This window comes from Ctenopharyngodon idella, chromosome 19, assembly GCF_019924925.1.
Source record: "Ctenopharyngodon idella isolate HZGC_01 chromosome 19, HZGC01, whole genome shotgun sequence".
Lineage (NCBI taxonomy): Eukaryota > Metazoa > Chordata > Actinopteri > Cypriniformes > Xenocyprididae > Ctenopharyngodon > Ctenopharyngodon idella.
The window spans coordinates 28,806,779-28,824,040 of record NC_067238.1 but is presented as its reverse complement, the minus strand read 5'-3'; the positions used below and the strand labels follow the sequence as shown (position 1 = coordinate 28,824,040).

General features: G+C 35.7%; 1 protein-coding gene across 15 annotated transcripts in view; it reads right to left on the bottom strand.

The window, feature by feature from the left end:
- ppp1r9a (protein phosphatase 1, regulatory subunit 9A) overlaps positions 1 to 17,262 on the bottom strand; it is a 66,088-nt gene that overhangs the window by 23,278 nt on the left and 25,548 nt on the right. For all 15 annotated transcript variants that reach the window (XR_007926567.1, XR_007926566.1, XR_007926568.1 and 12 more), the window contains exons 3-8: positions 16,397 to 16,529; positions 13,918 to 14,038; positions 12,370 to 12,474; positions 8,586 to 8,721; positions 3,257 to 3,409; positions 2,082 to 2,135 (exon numbers count right to left, since the gene is read on the bottom strand). Coding sequence is in view for 11 of the 15 variants with exons in the window: in XM_051873169.1 (XP_051729129.1) it covers positions 2,082 to 2,135; positions 3,257 to 3,409; positions 8,586 to 8,721; positions 12,370 to 12,474; positions 13,918 to 14,038; positions 16,397 to 16,529 (702 nt within the window). In the remaining 4 variants the exon portion in view is untranslated. The remainder of the gene's footprint in view (positions 1 to 2,081; positions 2,136 to 3,256; positions 3,410 to 8,585; positions 8,722 to 12,369; positions 12,475 to 13,917; positions 14,039 to 16,396; positions 16,530 to 17,262) is intronic.

The following is a 17,262-nucleotide window of genomic DNA, read 5'->3' as shown; positions in this document are numbered from 1 at the left end:
TTTGTTTAAACAGTGTAATCAATATCTGGCACATCTACATGACTTGCTATCCACCTTATTTTGCAACGAGGAAGTTAGCTATTTTCTGTGAATGTGTGTGAACTTCCGATTCATTAGTCGCTACAGGTAAATAACTGAATAACACTTTTAGAGAGAACAAATGAGACCGGAAGCCTCGACACGTTTAAGTTATAAATGGCAGCGCCCGCTCTAACATTAAAGGATTAGTTCACTTCAGTATTAAAATTTCCTGATAATTTACTCACCCCCATGTCATACAAGATGTTCATGTCTTTCTTTCTTCAGTTGAAAATAAATTAGGGTTTTTGAGGAAAACATTCCAGGATTTTTCTCCATATAGTGGACTTCAACAGGGACCAACAGGTTGAAGGTCCAAATTACAGTTTCAGTGCAGCTTCAAAAGGCTCTACACGATCCCAGATGAGGAATAAGGGTCTTATCTAGCGAAACGACTGGTCATTTTCTAAAAAAATGCTCATCTTGCACTGCTCTGTAATGCGACACGCATTACGTAATCACATTGGAAAGGTCACGCGTGACATAGGCGGAAGTACCACGGTAGGGCGAAAAACTCCATCTTATTTTCTCCTCCAACTTCAAAATCGTCCGACATCGTTGTTTTACCTTTTTTTTTGTAAAGGCCGTTTGACTTAGTCTTTGCACATTCGCTTTGTAAACACTGGATCGGTACTTCTGCCTACGTCACGCGTGACCTTTCCAACATGATTACATAATACGTGGCGTATCACAGAGCAGTGCAAGACAAGCATTTCTGGTTAAAAAGTATATAAATTTTCATTTTTTTTTAGAAAATGACCGATCGTTTTGCTAGATAAGACCCTTATTCCTCGTTTGGGATCATGTAGAGCCCTTTGAAGCGGCAATTTGAACTTTCAACCCGTTGGTCCCTGTTGAAGTCCACTATATGGAGAAAAATCCTGGAATGTCTTCCTCAAAAAACTTAATTTCTTTTCGACTGAAGAAAGAAAGACATGAACATCTTGGATTACATGGTAAATTATCAGGAAATTCTAATACTGAAGTGAACTAATCCTTTAAGAATAGGGTGAATAGTAATGATGTAAGCTTCAGCACTATGCCAAGAGACTTTTTCAGACAACAACTGAGAGTAGCTGTCAGTGTGGAAAGCTGGGAATTTTGATTCTGCTCATGTCTATCACGTCATCTCACCGCTGAATTGAGAGAAGGTGCTTTATGCATTCATGCATATACTCAAAACCGCTGACTCATTCACTCATTCACTTTTCACTACATAGTGAATGTCAATGTGGAGAGTGTGAGTAAAGAAAAATAGCATATTTGGAGATCACATTGTGCACATTGTATGATGTTTCATATGCAATATGCTCTGAATGACTCTGAATTGCTGTTCGGACTTCAAAAAACAAAACTGATTTGAGTCGAATACAACAAAAAAAAATTCCCAATGCTGTTATTGTTAACTAAAACTGAAACTCACTTAAAAAAAGCGAACTTAATCATTTTAGGAAATTTAAAAAAAAAAAGCTGAAATAAAATTAAATATATATTAGATGAAAAACTTAAAGCCTTTTCTAATATTCATTTGTCTAATATCTTATGTTACGAGTTCAAGTTGAATTACTAAAGTTACAAAAAATAAAACTGAAATAAAAATTAAAGCTATATAGAATTTAAAAAAACAAAAGGCACATTACAAAATTACTAAAACCTAAACTAAAATTAAAATGAAAACTGAAAATATAAAAATGAAATATATTTAAAATATTAATAAATGCTATAACAGTATAGAAATAATACTAAAATAACACTGATTTTTGCAGCCTGTCTGAGGTCAATGAGCCCTGCAGATGCACTCTCCTCTTCCTTTATTAATGATAATTGACAACAAATAAAAAGTCTTAAGTATACTATAAAGGAAAAAATAAAAGCAATAAAACCAGTTGTTCTTTTCCTTCAATATAGTGTAATTTCCAGTTGAAAAAACAACAACAACCAATTTGTAGCTTAACTACATTTGTGGGGGGAAACACATATTAGCAGATACAGTAGCCTCTTACCTTGTTCTTGAGTTTCTGGATCTCAGCTTCAGTGACAGTGTGTTTAATCTGCAGCTGTAGACACAAAGGGATAAGAGAGAGTAGATGAAAGATGACTGATGATCAGGGACAATCTTCCTCTCAAAGGGAACTGACCAGAGAGGCTCTCTTTCTGCGTGACAACACTCTCTCTCACTCAAGAGAAAGAACAGGAGAGAGGGAGCGGGAAAAAGACTACTGGGGAAGAAGGAGTGAGCTTTGGGATGCAATATTTATATAGAAAGAAAATGGTCTCTCATCAGCACCAGGCTGATCAAGATGTCAAGGCAGGTTGGCAGTAAGAACTTGCCATGAATAAGGTACACATTTTAAACATGATTAGTGGCACAGATCTCTTTTTTTGAGAAATGTTGATATGTACACTAGTACCATTTAAAAGTTTGGAGTTATTATTATTATTATATTGTGAAATGTTATTATAATTTAAAATGACTGTAGTCTATTTTAATATATTTTAAATGTAATTTATTCCTGTGATGTCAAAACTGTATTTTCAGCATCATTACTCCAGTCTTCAGTGTCACATTATCCTCCAGAAATCATTCTAATATGCTGATTTGCTGCTTAAGAAACATTTATTATTATTATTATTATTTTTATTATTATCAGTGTTGAAAAGAGTTGTGCTCCTTAATATTTATGTGGAAACCTTGATATGTTTTTTTTTTTCAGGATTCTTTGATGTCCAGAAAGTTCAAAAGAACAGCATTTTTTTTAAATAGAAATCTTTGGTAACATTATAAATGTCTGTATAATCACTTTTGATCGATTTAATGCATCCTTGCTGAATAAAAGTATTAATTTCCTTTTAAAACAAATGTACTGACTCCAAACTTTTGAACAGTATTGTATATATGTAATATATAAACTATTATCTAACATTAAAAATAATCTTGAAATGAAAACTAGTTACATATCTAATGTCTACTTCTTTCAATTTTTTTAATTTTTATATTATTATTTAAAAAAAAAAAAATGATTATTTTAATCTGTATTTAGACATTGCAAAAATAGCAAAAAAAATAAATAAATAAAATACCTGACAATATTTTGTATGACCTTTTGACGTTTTCTAAACGTTAAGTTCTTCGTTTCATTGATCAATTGTTAAAAAAATGCATGTGTTCTTGGTTTACCTCTCGAAACTTCTGATAAAGTTTGGTGGCATCCAGCTCTGATGGCGAGATGATCTCCTCATTTTCAGGTAAATCGAAAACCTCAATGGCCACATCTCTGTCTCTTCCCGTCTGTCCTGCCTCCTCCTCTTCATCTGTGGCATATTCCCCTGTCTGAGCACAGAATAAACATCCACACTGCATTTACTAGAGCAATCAATGTGGACGGTTCCAGTCTTATTCAGGGGTCCCACACATTTTTCATTTCAAAATTCCAAAAAACCATACAGAGCACCCTAGCAATCATGTAGCAATGCCTGACTGTCACTTTTGATCAATTTAATGTATCCTTCCTTGCTAAATAAAAGTATTCATTTCTTTAAAAAAAAATTATTAATGAATTAATTAAAAAATAACTGACCCCAAACTTTTCAACGAGTTTTAGTCTGTTATCTTTTCGAAATAAAACAAGCATGCAGCATCTATTTCTCCTGCTTGCGTGTGGATCTGCCTGTAGTTTTTAGGTGGATGGATGTGCAGACACACACGGACAGGTTGGTTCTGCTTGGCTGGGGCTTGTATCCGGTTGCAGAGCAGGGCTGATTCCTGGGAGGCCTTCTTTCCAGATCAAATTATTCTGCCTGGCAGGAGTCCACATGTAACCCTGCCATACTGTACTGCTTTAACCTGAGTGTCTCATTTGTGTCTCATCTGTGTCTCTCGCTCTCATCTCCTCACACACATTATATGTTAATTGCGATGACATGGAGAGCAGCACACAGACTCCATATCATCAGCATGATATTACCTCTCAGATATCGTCAAGGGGCAAATTAGCTCATTTTGGAGTGTCACATTCAATTAGTTTATGTGTCACCATCCTTTTAACACACTGGTGGTTACCGTACTGCACGTTTGAGGAAACTAATTGCAAGAAGGTCATATACAGTGGCACAGAAAGACACACTTAAAAATGTATGATTACCACTGTATTAGATAACGAAATATCAAAACAAGTGCCATTTACTGAATTTTATATTATAAAAAAAATATCTATTTTGTCTATAATTAAAAGTAACAGAATAAAAACTAAACTAAATAGTTACAAAAGCTTCAAGTGAATTTAGTAACAGTAAGAAAATGGATATTAATTTTAAGATTTTCTAAAGATTACATTTAACGTTTTAAGATTTCATATTAGCGTTTTGAAAGATTAACTTTTTTTGTGATCTGTAGAACAGAAAACAAAGGTAATATAAATATAATAACAGGGGGAATTGGCAATATCACATTTAAATATAAATTTTATATTTTAATATATTTTTTAAAAAATTATATATATATAAATATAAATATAAGTATTTTATATATAAATATAATGTATTTTTGTTAAATATATACATGCATGTGTGTACATGTATATATACATAATAAATATACACAGTACACACACATATATTATGAAAACAATCTTTTATTTTGGATGCGATTGATTATGATTAATCATTTGACAGCACTAATTATATGTATGTAATGTGTGTGTGTTTTTTGTATGACAAGCATTATAAATTATTGTTTGGTATTGGATTTTTAATGAGTCAATATTATAAATATCGATCCAGTATCGACCGTTATGATAAATTAAATTTGGTCAAATGCCAGCCAATAACCGATATAGTACTTAATTATTGTGCATCCTTAAACAATAGATAAACTGATAAAAAAAAAAAAAATTATGAATGTTATGGTTTGCTAATTAACTGCAAAAAAAATAAAAAAATAAATAAAAGTTTACAAAAAGGCCTAGCATTATTTGGTTTGATGTTTTATAATTATGCGAAATTCATATATTTATAAGAGTGGCTGAGTGTTTCACTTTACACCTGTTCCAACACCACTAACCTTTCCGAACCTTTCTTGGACGTCCTTATAACCACTATATCCTGCAGGACCCTGCTGTTTTAAGGCCATTTACTGCTGGCAGGCAGCTTGTGAATGGTTTTGGCAGCTGCTAATCCACAGCACAGCAAGATCTCCGGCAGGTTCACACCATTCTGCCTCACTGAACACACCAGGCCTTAAACCTTCATTTTGGAGGCTCCTCTTGCATGACACTGATATGACACATTCAAACTCAAGCACACACATGGCACATTCGCAAGAACAAACACCCACCCACCCACATGCAAACACGCTAATCTTTAGCAAGGACTGCCACATTCATTACAATTCCTTACGGGCAGCTTGTCTGCCGGGTGAAGCCGCCTGTGCCAGAATTATAAAACAGTGCTGATCGCACAGCTATTTCAAGAGCGCAGCCCGCATCCGAGCCAGCAGAGGAGGAACAAATAAAAAAAATGCGAGTGCATAAGAAGGACATCGGCTAAATTTATAATGTGAGATTTTGATGCAATCTGAAGGAGAACTTAACGCACATATATCCATCAGTCAAAATGCTAATTTAGTTTCTCACTGACAAATAATGAGAAAATTCACTCTTGCATTAGTACATGTGAGTCTTGCATCATTCTGCACCGCACAAGAGCCTATAAAGCTAAATTGTCCGTGTCCTACAAATCACAAGGTAGAAATTGCTTTGCCTGGTCTACTGATGTAATTATCTCTGAATCATAGCGGGCGATTAATTCAACGTCGTCAGAGCTTTCGTATAGAATCCCACCACCATGACAGTCCTGCATGCATTATGGAAATGCATCTCTCTTTATCCTTCAAAAATAGATCGCAGCACACTCACAGACGTGACAACAGACTTGAAGACCTTTTGTCTGGAAAGCCAGGCCGCCCCCCGATCTGCTAATGAGAAATAACTGCTCAGTGACTAGTAATATAACAATCCCCATCAACTCTCCATGGAGCAGAAAGCTGCAAAGTGGGTGTTTTTCCATAAGAAGCCCTCACCAACCTAAACACATTTTGTAACATTGCTGAAATCTCTAGAGGAGAAGCAGGAGACTCCATTTGTGCTTTATTTAAATCTCACTGGACAGAGGTTTTCAAAATCTTTAATGCCAATGACATCCAAATAATGCATATATAATAATAAATATGCCAAAATATAAGGGGAACTATATATATTTATGTAGTAAAATTGTATTAATTTTACAGTTTATCTTTTTTTCTACCCAAGGAAGGTGAGATTATTATTATTATTAAATGTGCATCTCTACTTCCTTGGGCAAAAAAACAAAAAAAACATTAGAATAAAATGATTGCGATTAGCGATTAGTATTCATTAACAGAATGAATTCCATCTTAAAAACTGAATGAAACAACAATATATTTAATTTGGTAAATGTTTGGTACATTTTTTTAAGGACCACTTTGAAAATCCCTGGTCTAGGAGGAACAATTGATTTGTGTTTTTCCTTTCAAGAGGAAGACTAAAAGGGTTAGTTCACCCAAAAATGAAAATTATGTAATTAATTACTCAGCCTCATGTCGTTTCACACCCGTAAGACCTTCGTTCATCTTCAGAACACAAATTACGATCTTTTTGATAAAATCTGATGGCTCAGTGAGGCCTGCATTGCCAGCAAGATAATTAACGCTTTCAGATGCCCAGAAAGCTACTAAAGACATATTTAGTACAGTTCATGTGACTACAGTGGTTCAACCTTAATATTATAAAGTGACGAGAATACTTTTTGTGCAACTAAAAAACAAAGTAATGACTTTTCAACAATATCTAGTGATGGGCGATTTCAAAACACTGCTTCATGAAGCTTTACGAATCTTGTTTCCAAACAGTGGTTCGGAGCGCCAAAGTCATGTGATTTCAGTAAACGAGGCTTCGTTACCTCATAAGTGTTTCGAAATTTCAATGGTTCACCACTGAGGGGGCGTGACTTCGGCAGTTTGATACGCGATCCGAACTACTGATTTGAAACAAAAGATTCGTAAAGCTTCGAGGCAGTGTTTTGAAATCGCCCTATCACTAGATATTGTTGAAAAGTCGTTATTTTGTTTTTTTGGTGCACAAAAAGTATTCTCGTCGCTTCATTACATTAAGGTTGAACCACTGTAGTCACATGAACTGTTTTAAACATGTCTTTAGTAGCTTTCTGAACATCTGAAAGTGTTAATTATCTTGCAGGCAATGGAGGCCTCACTGAGCCATCAGTTTTTATCAAAAATATCTTAATTTGTGTTCTGAAGATGAATGAAGGTGTGGAATGACATGAGGGTGAGTAATTAATGACATAATTTTCATTTTTAGGTGAACTAGCCCTTTAAGTACTTACCCTCATGTCGTTCCACATCTGTAAGATCTTCGTTCATCTTCAGAACACAAATTAAGATATTTTTAATTAAATCTGAGAGCTTTCTGTCCCTTCATAGAGATCCAACTCAAGTACCACTTTCAAGATCCATAAAGGTAGTAAAGATATCATTAAAGTAATCCATGTGACTCCAGTGGTTTCACCTCAATTTTATGAAGCGACGCAAGTGCTTTGTTTGCGCAAAAAAAAACAATTTACCACTTTAATTATAAACCATTAATCTCCAACACGCGTTCACGAGAGCACCACGACACATGCGTTTTGTGTTCATGCGAGAGCTGACATTGTTGCATGAACATGCTTTGGAAAATATTATTTTGTAAATAAAGTGGTAAATTATGTTTTTTTGTGCAAACAAATCACTTGCGTTGCTTCATAAAATTGAGGTTAAACCACTGGAGTCACATGGATTACTTTAATGATGTCTTTAGTACCTTTATGGACCTTAAAAGTGGTATTTGCGTTGCATCTCTATGGAGGGACAGAAAGCTCTCAGATTTCATTAAAAATATCTTCATTTGTGTTCCGAAAATGAACGAAGGTCTTACAGATGTCTAACGACACAAGGGTGAGTAATTGAGGACAGAATTTTTATTTTTAGGTGAACCCTTTAATTAGATGATAGCAATGATATTATGTGTTTTGGCGGCACTACGGGCTCAAGATTCATTTATATTTATTTTGAGAAGGAATTATCTGTCCTGCTGCAAATGTAGAAAAATATGGTCAAATGTAGGATATTGTGAGAAAATAAATATACAATAGATCTCTTGATAAAATAGAGCTGTGCAACCCAACAGTTCATAGTATTATTTTTAATATGACTGGACAGGTTGTAACTTGATTATATAGTTTTTGACCAGCAGAACTAGTTTCATCCTGCTGAATTTTATGTGACAAATTGTAACAGGTTGAGGCTTGTAGCATGGTCGAATCATGGATAATAGATTTGAACCTGCTCCAACTGGCTCTTGACGGTTGATTAACTTGTTCAGACAGATGCTGACATGCTCAGACAAGCTCTGATGTGAGACCTGTTCTGTGCTCACCTCGTCATCATCAGCGTCGTATTGGGCGTACTGCTGCTCCATCATCTCTCTCTGACGTCTCTCCTGCTCCAGAGTCTGACTGATGAGCTGAGCCACCTCACTCTGCTGACCCGGACGCTCTCGGCCAATCACAAACCTGCACAGACACACCAACTGCCAATGAGAAGGGAGGGGCTTTGGGATCAAATGCAGCGTGGTAACAGTGCCCGCACACTTTTTCAGCGCCGTTGGTTCTGAAAGTAATTTTTCCATTCATTTCTCCCATAGGGTTTTAAAAAAAGTCTTCATTAAAGCATTATAAGCCATGAACCAAGCCAACCAGCTACAAGGTGAATCATAGCATTACAAACTTTGATTGGAAACAAAAAAGTACTTGAAAATCGGACAAAAATACAAAGGTACAAGACTGTGTACATAACAGCTTTAGCGAGGGAAAGAACTACAATCCCATGAAGCATTGCGAACAACATGATCAAATTAAAAAACGTAGAAAGATAAACTCCTCATTTAAAAATGTCGATTGCATCTACAGAAACAATTTATTTTAAGTTTTTAAAAAAAATATGCACATATTTAAGTATTTTGAGAGTGTAGGGAGACCAACTCGATTACGTTATTTGCAGTTCTTCATGGGAGTGGGCGGAGCTAAAGAGCTCTTTTGGCGCGGTTTGCTTGTTGCGACTCTCTGATTGGGATTTTCTGTACAGCATCATGGGTAATGTAATTTTCACCACAAATTCAACTGTTAAACATAGTAATTTAAAAAAAAAAGGTTGAAATAATGTGGGTTCATGGCTTCAACAAAAGCATACACCATCGATTAACAACCTTGTAGTTCACAGTAGCATTAGTTATCATTAAATATCAATTTCCCTATGGAGAAAATGAATGGAGTTTTTACTTCTGGAACCCGACTGTTGAACTCTTTAAAAGATCATGGCTATTGATTTTCAAACGGAGACAAAGAACAGAACAGATTTTACATAAATGAGGTGGGTATAAAAATGTAGAAGGTGAAATTGAGTGTCATTCATTAAAATAAAGAAAGGTATAAAAACCCTTCTTTTCTATTTCAATGAAACGATGCTCTTTTCTCGCATTGTCTGGCTTTAAGCAGGCATTTTTGTTCTCACTTCACTGACCGATTGTCTCTTTTATAATATACCTTACAAATCAATGAAACTGGCAGGAGGCACTTCTTGCGAGGTCAGTGTGATAAATGACTGTGACAAGGTGAACATAATAACTGTACAAAATGTTAAGAATCCTACTTGAGAATGTCAGAGAAAAATTTACTGCTAAAGCACCAAAAACTTGAAAATGAACACTTGTTATTTCTGCACCACTAGTGGCACCAAAAGGAATTGCAATTTGTTATTCATTAATTCTTCATCTCTGAAGGGTGACATCTTGCTTTACAAGATGTTTGAATAATAATAAAAAGTCAAATAATTTTTGCAAGTTACTTTACCTGTGAAGAATTTTGTTTCCAATTGAATGCACAGTGGTGTTCTGACATTATTGGGTGCTATTTTTAAAGACACACCAAAATGGCATCATTTATGGGTAAACCTCATATTTAAGAACTGTTTGTGAATGAAAAACTGAGTATTGGTAAAAAAAATAAAAAATAAAAAAAGGGTCTAACTGGTTTTATATTAACCAGATATTAACCTACAAATCACTTTCTTGTCTCTGCATATAATATTAGGATGCACAACATATCTGTTTTTGGACACAACAGGATATAAATGTAGTCTGCTGTTTATCGATTATATAAGCCATAACATGTCAAATAATTTGAGATAAAAAAGACAATTCCCCTCAATTATATTTACCCTGTTCTCTGCAGTACACAATCCATGTTGTGGATAACCAGCAGGAAAGCACTCAGCATGGAGTCCTAATCAACCAGATAAGGGTCCAAATTTGATCTACATCTGAAGCAACAACTGGGCCAATACCCTGTGATGCTTATGCAGTGTAGCTGACCTGGAAACAGTCCTCTCTTCCATCTCGGTACCACACGCAGGGAGTCCCAACTGCTCCGGGACAGAGATCTCTTATAGAGAGATCCCTCCATTTTTATTCACATACATCTGGAGTGACAGGATGCATTTCAGGATGTATGCATCGCCTCACACAGCGAGGAGTTGTTCCTGCCAACTTGCTAAAAAAATCCCCTGATTCTAACACTGAATCATCACAGCAATGACTCACTCTTAATAGAATGCCAATCTTAATATATTTATTGGTGGTCGCTGGTGCAGACAGAGTTTAAGACCTGCCTTAATTCCTACAGTGGGTTAAATTTAGCACAAATTTAGAATCTGGGCCACACTGCCTCATCGGTGAGAACAGAGGTGAAATAACCAGGAGGAGGGAATGAATCAAAACCAGGGAAGGACTGACAGCTGAAAAATAAAAATATACTTATGCTGAAATGGTACGTTTGAAACAGTGAGACCTTCATAGTATTAGATGCATTTGATGTTTTCTAGTAAAAATCGGACAACAACTATATAAAAACTATATAATATTACAGCTTTTTTGTTTAGAGATCATAAAATATAAATAAAATAATAAAAATATTAATTATATTGTTATATTATATATATATATATATATATATATATATACACACACACACAAACTCACACAATTTTACAATTTTGCTTCTCAAGTGAATTTATTTTATTTTTAAGGATGTTTTAATATTTTTTACTGGAAAACAAGACAAAAGTACTGATCAAATTTTTTTTTTTTTTTGCAGTACAGACTGTGTCACCTTGTCCCTGGCCATATGAATCAAAACCGAACAGTGAAATTAATTAAATGAAATTAGTTTGTTTCACTCAAATAATAATGAAAATTCATTGTACTTAATAGAAAAAAAAGTTGCATGAACTCAAAATTTAAGCTGAACTTAATATGATTGACTTGCAGCAGATTTCTAATTCCCAGCATGCTTTGCATCAAACTGTATAAGGAAAATAAATGTTGAAATTAAGTGTTAATGTGTGTTTTTGCACAGGATTAACATAGAAAGACATAAGTTAGTGTTTAATATTGTGTTATGTTGGGATTTACAGAACTGTGGGAGTGAAGGGATGCCGGTGATGTGATTGTTAATGAGAGACACCTGTGCACCACACTGACCTTGCTCCGCTTCCACAGCTCTTGGCCCCGCCCTACTTGTCACAAAAATTTTAAGTTCTACTAACTTAAAAAAATAGAGCTAGTTTACTTAAATGTTTTGAGATAACAAGTCTCCTCAAATGTTTTGATTATTCTGAACTTATTGAGTTTTACAGTGTACTTTTGAAGGTTAAGGGTAAATTCATAGTTCCAATCAACCACATTTTCAATGTGTCAATTTTTCAGATGAAGTAGAATATACCACTGATAGCATCTGTTTAAAAAAACAATATGCTCCATCACACTGTGCAGACCTACTGTTAATGAACAATCTTGTTTTCTCACAGGGAAGTGCTCCTGCTGGCTGATACTCTTTTCAAAGACAAGCTTTCTGCTGTCGTGTCTAAGGGGAGTTTAGATACACTAATAAGAATTCTGTGTTTTTCTCACCTAAGTGCTGAGTGGGAGGGAAAGATGATGACATGTCATGCTATTTCATACGCTAAAAATAACACTGGTCATTCTAGCAGCTTTGTGTAAGTTACAGTGAGGATTTGAATGTGGGTAACTGGTGGTCAGCATTAAAGGGAAACCTGGGATTAATAAAACATAATAAACAACCAAAAATGTTGGTGGAGCATCTTACCTAACCACACCCTGCGTGTTTCTCAGGACAGAAGCAGCGAAGCTCTGAGTTACTCCCACCAAACTTGTGCCGTCAACCTCCACGATCTGATCATTCACCTTAATTCTGTGGAAAATGAAGGTGGATATGTTTTAACGTGTTACAATGACACTATTAGGACATTGCGCAATCTCTAAAACAGGTTTCTATAATAGTATTTCAATCATGACAATCAAGACTAGGAGACTAGACTTCAACACAAACCTCCAGTGAGACTGCGCTAAGATTTCTTTGTAAATATGTAAAGATAAAAGTAAAGACCCGAAAAAAGGATTGTAAAAATTTAATAAGGATGTGTAAAGATTTATTGCTGCATAAATATGGAAGATAAAATTTCATTGTAAAAACACCAGTGTAAAGCTGCTAACAGTTAATTAAATTAATAATTTATAATAAAATGTAACAACTATTATTGTTGTTGTTGTTATTAATAATAAAATAATTAAAATATATTCTTTATACGATGTGAATGAACATAAATATGATTTTTTTAAAAAGTAATTATTACTTAAAATCTTAGAGAGTACTTCAAGTAGATAATTTAGGTCATAGGGCATAAAAGGGACAAAAAGCGGTTAGGAACCCCTCTTCTACGAGTATGTTTTCAGACTAGTTGGTCACATTATTTCATTTTAGAAGCTAAAGAGTAATGCTCACAAGACAGAAGGAATTACAATGATAGCATAGGATTACAAAGACAAGTAAGCTCCTTAGCAACATGTGATAATATAATTTTCAGAATGCTACAGTGTTTGTATGAAGAGCTGTGTGATATCTGTAATGAGCTTTGTGAGTTTGACCAAATTGCCTTGATCCTTGATTCCTGTCTGGATATTGAGCTCCTGGCAAATCTCGTCTGTTATGCAGGGAAAGCAGACAGAGAGATGCTTGCAATATTGAATCCTAATGTGCACCTAAAGAGTGTGGCGTAAGCACACCTTGACCTTCACATGCATTTTGCAATGTCGCCAATGTATTAATACTGAAAGCAGGAAATAAGTATTCCTCTATGCAAAAAATTAAAAAATAAGGACTCCAGTGTAAAGATTTCAATGTCGCTGTCGAATCCTCCATTGTTACACTGCACACAGAAACAGCAGAGTTAATGGTGGAGGAAATTGCATTCTGGCTACTGAATGGTCCTTTTGAAACCTGATTGCAAAGCAAAGAGACAGTTGCTCGGTAATTTCGAAACAAGTAAAATTTCTCAGGATTTAATGCCACTCAGCAAACGGCACAGTGCAGTTCAACAGACTGAGGCAACACTAAACGTCTATGATTCAAAATTTTAAACTTTTAAACTTGGAAATAAACAGAAAGTTTTTATGGTGATAATATATTTAATAATGAAAAAATAATTTCCAATAATTTTCTAATCTAAAAAACTAAAACGCTCTAAAAATGTCTACTAAAGTGGCTAAGATGTTTGGCCAGATGTGATAAAAGTAAGGTGATATAATACCGATATATACATGTCTATTACTACTTTCTATGTGCAGTTTAGTTTACCTGCCATCTCTCTCTGCTGCTCCACCCTCTATGACAGTCTTGACGAAGATGCCCAGCTTCTCCAGGCCTGCGTCAGCACCGACCCCCATTCCTATAATACTGATGCCCAGGCCGTCCTCATCTGACATACACAGATGAACATACACAAATCAGTGAACGGAAAAGCATTAGTGGTGAGCAAATGGAAAGAATGAATTACATTTTAATAAATCATTGGATGGATGGATGGAAATTATGACTGATCGATATTCAAGGCTTACCACTGATTTACTTACAGCGCTCAAAATATACAGATACATGCAGAACATTTCCCTGAAAACCTATTAGTATCTATATTGCAGTGGCGAGCGGTGACTTTTTTAACCGGGTATGCTGGTGGTGCATGTAAATAAATGTGGCCGATGCAGTTACGTTGAATGGGTTTATAGCTAATAAGCGAGACACTCGCGTTCTCTAGACAGAGTTAGTTTATGTAGTTGCTTACTCATGACACATAACAACACAGCGAAAATTATTTCTAATATGTTCGATCTTTTATTGAGAGCAGCCTACATTTACCTGTTGAGACATGCCTTCACAAGCAACCGTAAGAGCTTTTGTGATGTTTGAGTCGACAAAGGCGCAAGATGAGAAAAGGTACGTTTGCAAAATATGCTGTATTTTTGTATGTCCATTAGGTGTCGCTAGTGTCACAGAAACAACCTACTTCACCTTTAAATGTATCAGTTTATTTTAGTCTAAGGGTGTGTTTACACTTTTCATGTTTGGTTCGATTAAAACGAACCCTGGTGCGATTGCTCTGTTAGTGCGGTTCATTTGAACATGTCTGAACGCTGCCATCTGAACCCTGGTGCGCACCAAACAAGCGGACTGAGACCGCTGAAAAGATGGGTCTCGGTCCGCTTCCAAGCGAACTCTGGTGCGGTTCGAATGATATATGAAAGCAACACGGACCAAAGACATGTAAACGAACCAAAATAAGGAAGATGAGACCCTAAAAAGGACAGAATCCTCATGCATATTGTTTTTTTTCTCATCATAGTCACGAGTTTGCCCATCACAGGCATCAGACGCGCGTCTCCACGTAGCAGATCGTTTGTGTGTGTGACGGATGGATTCCCGCTGCTGTTTTGACTCCTTTACACATTTTATAAGCTCTTCACGAGTTCCCAGCTGGCCAAAATACCATCATATGCAGGCTACACACATACAACGAGCCCATTTACCTCAGCACACAGCATTGTTTTGGATGTTCAGTAAGTTCCGTCTCAAAATAGGCAATACGTCATAAAATCTGACCAATCAGGTTGTGAATGTATCCCGATGCCTTTAGGTTCGGTATCTTTTGGTTCGGTGATAAAATTGCCAATCTGAACTCTAATCAGACCAGGACTAAATGTTTTTTTTTTTTTTTTGGTCCGGACCAAATGAACCAAACGAACTGAACTACAAGTGTGAACGCACCCTAAATCAGACATGACAAATAAGTAATAGTAAATGGTCTGTTTTTAAAACACTTTTCACTTTTTTTGCACATTTTTCACCATGTAGATGTTAAAGTAATTTTTGTGATAGACCCTTTGGAGAAAATGAAATACTATGAAAATTGTTTTAGTTTTTTTTTTTTTTTTCCCCATTTGATTTAGTCTAGTTAGTTTTGTATCAAATACAATTTGATTTTCGGTGATTGAGATCTAGCAGCAGCAGCCCATTTTTCCTCTTGGGCGAGCGATCTGCTCACAGCCTAACCTGCCCATGAAAACCAATGAGAATGAGAGACAATGATGACGTTCCATAACAAAAGAACAAAAGCGCAAAAGCTACTGTAGATCAGCTTACCCGGAAGTCTCCGTAACTACTGTCGTTTGGCAAATAAATAAATTACGGACAGTTACATGTGCATTACCAACATTTTATTATGTAAGCTTTATGGTACACCTCAAAGGGATTTAATAGTAATTTATAGATAGTGGTAATATTAATTGCAGAGTCCATGAATATCTTGGGTATGCAGAGCATTCACAGCTTATATGGACCGCACGCCACTACTATATTTTTTTTTTATGAGAAAACTTATAGAGCAGGGGTGTCCAGACTCAGTCCTGGAGGGCCACTGTCCTGCAGAATCTAGCTCCAACTTGCCTCAACACACCTGCCTGGAAGTTTCTAGCATGCCTAGTAAGACCTTGATTAGCTGGTTCAGGTGTGTTTAATTGGGGTTGGAGCTAAACTTTGCAGGACAGTGGCCCTCCAGGAGCAGGATTGGACACCCCTGTTATAGCGGAAACCAGAGCTAGTTGTCACAAGGGCTATAGTGTATCTCAGTAATCATAAGGTTTTGAGTAAAAACTGACTGAAAAAATATTAACTTGAGTGAAAAGCGTGATGACTATACCCATTGTCACCAATCATGGAAACTATCCTAAACTTATAACCTCAGAGAAATCTCTTTTGTGACACTGGCATTGCTGCTATTCACCTTTTTCCAGTTCCACAGGGAGAAGTTCCAGCTTCTCTACCCGTTTCTCCAGCTCATACTCAGCTGAGGATGCCACCGGGTCCACCTCTTCATTCCTCCGGTCATAATCTTCATTGCAGTAGGTTTTGAACACCTGGGAGCCGAAAAAATTCAATGTCACATTACTGAGGTCACATGAGTAAAACAGCCCATTTTTTCATCGTTACAAAAGATTGAGTAAGTAAACCATGCAGGGCTACAGAGTATGTGTCTTCTGAAACACAGAAAGATTAATATACTGTATATATCCAACAAATATTGTAATTTTGAAAGCATATTGTGTAGTTGATTGTTTTATTTGTGATAACGCAATGAAACATGCCAAATTGTATGACATAATGTTTGTCCAGGCTGCCATACAAAGAAATTATGAACACATGCAAAAATTAGAGAATCAATGAAATATTAATAACTGATTATTGTAGTCAATGTATGCTTTTTCCTGTGAGCTTTTTGTTTTTCTATGCATTTTATTGTTGCATAGTAAAATAAAACCTGTAGCTGTAGTTTTTTTTGCCAAATAATTTTGTCAGATAAAGACCTTAATCAAGTTTAGTGTTTTGTTCTTTCTTTCATATTTAAAATATAAAATATTTCCTAATATTTTGATGGTTTCATCAAACTAGTAGGGTCATTAAAAACAAATATCCCCTCCGGACATCACTTTTGGTCACTTCTGTATATATAGTAAGACAGCATGTGATCAATAAATCAATGTCTTGGGTTACATCAGAGCATCTTCATAACAGTGCTTATCGTCTGAAACACAAACTGCCATCTCCTCAGAGCAAGTGATGGTCTTGTGCACCGCGGTGTGAAAGGACAAT